A 5,609-nucleotide genomic window follows, 5' to 3' on the forward strand; every position below is an offset into this window, starting at 1 on the left:
GATGATTTGGAATGAGTTACAAGCATGCTTTGTATCCTAAAATACCCCTCCACTAGAACGGATAATACACATGGATTGGCCTAAGAGTGAGATTAGATACCGTGCATGATTACGTAGATTTTATTCTCATTGTCATTATTATACACTGAAAAAGAACAACACCAACCACTAATGAACTGACCATTAATTAATATTTGAGGCCTTAAAACATACTGTTAGTTCCATTAATTAATTCATCACTATCTAATAAATGAGCATCAAGTTTTGACATGTAGCGAGATTGGCTGAGAACAAGAAAGTAGACTAATTCATCTCCTACCATCAATTAATATACTCAAATAAATAATTATCCATCCAAAAAGAAAAAATGATAGACAAATTTTAAAGAGAAATCAAGCCTAGTAGGAAGAGCAAACCCATGCCATTCATTGACAAGCGTCAATGAAGAGAAATCAAGCTTGGTCTTCAAAAAGTGTAACATGTGGTTTACACGAAACGCTAGCATTCCAAGTCGTTGGTATCATAACTCCAAGCAGCAAACTCTACATGTCAGGTTTTGGTCATACCAATAATACTTTACCTTGCATGTGAAATTTTAAAGCATATATTTGTTAAGAAAAATGAAGTTAATTGCGACAAATTACTTGTATTTAAAAATACAAATCATTGGAGACTTATCCTTAACAATAACTGTACACCTGAAATGGATATAGTTATCATCCATGCATATATAAAAAAGTCATTTTACCAGAAATAAAGCACAACAACCATAATTTTCATTTTCAAACTCACACAGCTTCCATTTCTAACTTTTTTGTTATTTTGTCTCCGTCTGACACCGCCTGAGTGATTCCTGGCTTCTCAGCTGGATGGCCAGAAAGCTTGAGATTTGAGAAAGCATCGACAATAAAATCAGCAGCTTCTGAAGCTGTTCTTCCTTCTGCGTTAATTGTCTTCTCCGGGGTAGGAACTTGAGCTTCTTTACCAACAGCCAACTCCAACTTCTTGAATTCTTCTTCAATATCTTCATCCTCAATATCCACGTATGACGGAGTTTGTTCTGCAGTCACCAAAAAGTAAAAAATTGCTCACAAAAAAAAAAAAAAAAAACTTAATTATTAACATCAAACACAAGACATTACCACCACCCTGAAATCGCCTCAAGTTCAATATCTCACAAACCAATGAAACCATTTCATTTCAAAATAAACTGCAAAAGCACGGTTCAAATGCATGCCACAATAGACGTGACAAAATATACCTAGTATCTTTTCAACTTCCTTGTGTGAATCAATGGTCTCTTGGATATCTCTTAAACAAAGATCAACATCTTCCACGCTGATCTTATTTTCTTTAATGGCTCGAGCTCCAATCTGCATAGCTTCAGCAACCTGCTAGCAAACAACCGAGCACCAGTCGTAACAAAGACAATATGCAGCTAAAAGATTCTTCAGATTATGACGAAACTGAACAACTTTGTATAATGTTTAAAATCCTGCCTTCTTTGTTGACTCGGCATCAGCGATAACACCAAGTACCTCCTCCACTCTGTTCAAAAGTGATGAACATTTTTCTCTACTCTGGGTGACTAATTTCAGCTCCCTTGCATAGCTAAGGGCCAACTTTTTGTTCCCAGATTGTAGAGAAGCCAGCGCTGATTTTCTCAACCTAATAAAATGAATCTGTGAGGCAACTAAACTTTTTTGAGCAAACATCCCTACCAGATGCAGCATATCTGTTAAATGCAACGGATGATAGTATATGATGTGAAAATCACAGCAACTTTTGATTTTTGGCTTCTGAAGACCACACTTCTCTTGGAACATATAATTTATAGAAATATAACCAATCAAATTACATTACAGTCAAACTGTTGTCCATTAATCCATGTTTTAAGAGTGGACGGCCCATAAATTATCACAAGAGGTCTAAAACCAAGGTGAAAAGGTCTATGACAATGGTCACACAACAGAAACCGTAAAGTAAGATATCACGTGAATGAGGATATCATGCACATCAGAAATGCTATTTTGCCCATATGTTTGGATAAGCTAATTTGCGTAAAAGAACGTCTTATAACCAGAATGCTACTGAGAGGTTTAACAAAAAGGAAAATAATTTTTTCTAAGAAAATATCAAAACCAAACATAGAGTAAGATAGTATAATATTTTTCTTTGGAACAAGGAAGGAAAATAGTTCAGCATACGAAGCAATATTTTCTTATATTTTTTCTTTAAACTTTTTTACTGTTTGTATTTAGAAGTTCCTTCAGGATACATATGCAAGTATAAAGTTTTATAAAATAAACTCACAATTCATAACGCCTGTCAGTCACATCCAGTTGCTGCTGAAGCTTCTCAGTTGTCCAGATCAGGTGCAGCACATCATAGTCTAAATTGGTGATGCTAGATAATGCTCCAGCTGAAAGAGAAACTTTTACTCCCTGAAAATAAAGAAATTGAAATAAGACAAGTACGTAATCAGTATTGATAATTCCAGCCTGTAACCAGTATCTATAATAGTCAGATTTTTTATGTGGTCTATTTATTTACCAGAAATGTCAAAAGCTATATACGTCCCATTCAAGACTTACATGTAAAGGGAAAAATCTTCCCTGATAGCATTTTTTTTTATTGGAATAATAACTTCAGTTACCTCAACAAAATCTTTCTTGTTTACTGACAGATACTGTGCTGTTCTGCACCCAGACAGATACCTCAATATTACAGATGCCTCCTCCTGCCCTCCACATATGTCCTGAAATTTCTTCATTGTAACCACACAAGACGGATTCCAGTGACTCTCAGATAGATGTTTGACAACTTCAGCAGCCTTATCCTATACATGAAGAAATCAAACTACAGTTGAGTAGTAGTAATCACAAATCGAGCAAAATCATGGTTCTAAATTGCAGTCTGCGACCACAATTGCAACCGCAATATTGTTGTTGTGGTGCACCCCATAATCACATTATTTGCCACAAGTCCATAACGTAGATGCAATAGTCTCAACGAAACCTCAACATTGCTTTATTTCATTTTTATCACAAGAAAAAACAAAGATTCTAATTTCAATTTTTCATTCTATCTTCTTAATGACAATGGTGGAATCAGTATTATTGTGTTGAAAGCCGAAGGAGTACAAGAGGCATCTCATGGTAGTCGGTGGAGGGTAGTGTGATGCATAACTGTAGAATATGTATCAATAATGACCACAGTAAAAATCTTAACCAAAGATGCATAAGATAAATCAAACACTAAGGAAGGCCGGAATTTTCATAAGAGTTATTTGGTTCAAAATTATGGAGTGGGAGATGAACAACAATGAGGAAAATTATTGTGCTCCTCCAATTTACCTTCCCACCAATTTCTAGTGGATTTGATGAGGGGAAATGCTAAATGGTTATGGACTACACTTACTAAGTTATCCTTAAACTTACTAGTTTCACAAAATTTATCTTTTAGTCTCTACACTTAAAATCATCTTTTTTAGTCTTTATACACATTTACTAATACATGCCATTATTAACCTCATTTATATAAAAGGATTAGAATGATATTCGTAAAAGATAAAATGAATACTTTTTAAGTATATGTAAAGTTTATATAACTATAAGGACAATGAGTAATTGAATCTTATCTGTCTAGTATAAGGGTACTTTATTTTTTCTTCCCACTCTTTGCAAACCAAACAAGAAATCTCTCTACCCTTCCTCTTACCAAACTAACAAATGAAAAGAAAGGATTAAAGCTCTTGACATAAAAGGGTGCGTGATAACTGATAACCTTAAGCACAGCCGTTACGATGACACGCTGTTCAGCCATAATATCTGGAGTTGCTGGTCTTGTTATCAAGTTACTCACTCTTCTGACTAGTTGGAAGAATCGCCCACTCGATGGATCCGCAAGATCCACAGTTCTTGTAATGTCACCTTCATTATACATTAGAGACTGGCAAATGAAAATATGTAAAGACAAAAACAAACAAAAAATAGTAATGGATAATAACATAAACTGATCAGAAAGAAAGAGTAGTGACTCGTCCACACTCACCAATACATTGTCAAGACACAAAGGGGTTAACCCTCCTCGATTAAACCAATCATTCTTAACCTGAAAATAACTAACTTAAGGTGAGAGAAAAAAGAAAGAGGGAAATTGAAATTGGAAAAACCTGGTATCACCTCGTACTTACTTGGGAGGGTCGAATGAGGAGGAGGCGAAAATGTGTGGCGATTTTGATGATCAATTGTTTCCAGAATATGAAAGAGGGTTCCCAATCGCATCTTTGCCCGGAAAAAGCTTTGAATCGAGCAACGGCAATCACGTCGTCGTCCCAATCAGCAACTTCCTTAGCTATGAAATCCCTAACGCTCGCCCCATTCACATTCGAAATTGAATCCATCTTCCAAATTAAATCACTTCCTTTCCCGCATGTTTTTTCCGTAAACGTAACCCTTTCTTGACGCTCTAAATTCGCTACTAGCTAATTATTCTTTTTTTCATGAAATTACAAATGCTCGGAACAAAATCAGTTTCTTGCTAGTGTGTTCTTCAAAAAGTCAAAATAAAAAATAGTTAATGACTTCCATCTGAAATTTAAAAATTGGCACTTCAACAAGGGCGATACTCAATTAGTTGTTTATTTCATATGATTGAAATTTCTAATAAAATTGGGCGGGCTTGTACGTGCATCTTGGTGTAAGATGCGGATTGAATAGTAAAAGGCTTATTTGTTGAATATGAATATGGGCCCAAGCCCAAGCCCGCAGTGATTATGAAAGGACGTTGGTTAATAAGAAACAACGTAGTTGTTACTTAATCAACTAATCATATAGTTTTTTTATTAGAATTTAGGATGAAGATGCATTTGTGGAATTAAAAATTAAAAAAATTCTATTTTTATTTTTTATTTTACATCAATTTTTAGGGTGGTAAGATAAAATTTTCACGTAACCTTAAATATTTTCAAATGATATTATTTAGGCTACAATATATTTCTAATTTTTTTTTTTACTAATTTTCTTTCGTTTTTTGCCTTTTAAAATATTCATTTTTTTTCTTTAACCTGTAAATTTGATTTAATGTTTTCATTTCAAAATATGATTTTCTTTACATAATTCTTTTTTATTGATACAAGATACAAAACTCGTCTCGTTAAATTCTCTTATATTGAATTTAGGATTAAATATGTTTTTAGTTTCTTAATTTTCAGTAAATTTTAGAATTAGTTAATTTCAAAATTTTGGATTAATTTAGTTTTTCATCTTTCGAAATACGTAAATTTAATTTTTTTAATCAAATTTTGTTAAATTTATTTGATGTTTCGTACGCATCTCAGAATTATATTTGAGTTATTTATATTATTTGACATATTTTTACTTTAATGTTAAGTCAAATATTATTATAAAACGTGTTTGAAATGTCAAATAAATTTGATAAAATTTGATTAAAATATTAAATTAACATATTTTAAGAGATGAAGAACTAGATTGGTTCAAAATCTTAAAATAAATTAATTTTAAAATTTACTGGAAGTTAAAAGAAGAAGAGCATATTTAACTCTTATAAATGAAGAAAGTCGTTAATGTCGGATCTATCAACATGTT

The 5,609-nt window shown here is 33.0% G+C and overlaps 1 protein-coding gene across 1 annotated transcript; it reads right to left on the reverse strand.

The window, feature by feature from the left end:
- Positions 1-611: 611 nt before the first annotated feature.
- On the reverse strand, positions 612-4,618 carry LOC114180004 (charged multivesicular body protein 7). Its single transcript, XM_028069638.1, has 8 exons — positions 4,196-4,618; positions 4,054-4,113; positions 3,787-3,951; positions 2,657-2,839; positions 2,314-2,444; positions 1,500-1,668; positions 1,262-1,391; positions 612-1,060 (listed from the first exon to the last, which is right to left on the reverse strand). Exons 1-8 carry the CDS (start codon positions 4,403-4,405, stop codon positions 789-791), a joined length of 1,320 nt encoding a protein of 439 aa, XP_027925439.1. The 5' UTR covers positions 4,406-4,618; the 3' UTR covers positions 612-788.
- Positions 4,619-5,609: the final 991 nt, after the last annotated feature.

Source organism: Vigna unguiculata, chromosome 1 (assembly GCF_004118075.2).
Source record: "Vigna unguiculata cultivar IT97K-499-35 chromosome 1, ASM411807v1, whole genome shotgun sequence".
In the NCBI taxonomy this organism is placed as follows: Eukaryota; Viridiplantae; Streptophyta; class Magnoliopsida; order Fabales; family Fabaceae; genus Vigna; species Vigna unguiculata.

Coding starts and splice junctions, on each gene's coding strand:
- LOC114180004 (XM_028069638.1), bottom strand. CDS start 4,405: ATGGATTCAATTTCGAATGTGAATGGGGCGAGCGTTAGGGATTTCATA. Junction 2,840..3,786: donor TCGTAACGGCTGTGCTTAAG/GTTATCAGTTAT, acceptor CTTCATGTATAG/GATAAGGCTGCTGAAGTTGT. Junction 1,061..1,261: donor GGAAGTTGAAAAGATACTAG/GTATATTTTGTC, acceptor TGGTGACTGCAG/AACAAACTCCGTCATACGTG.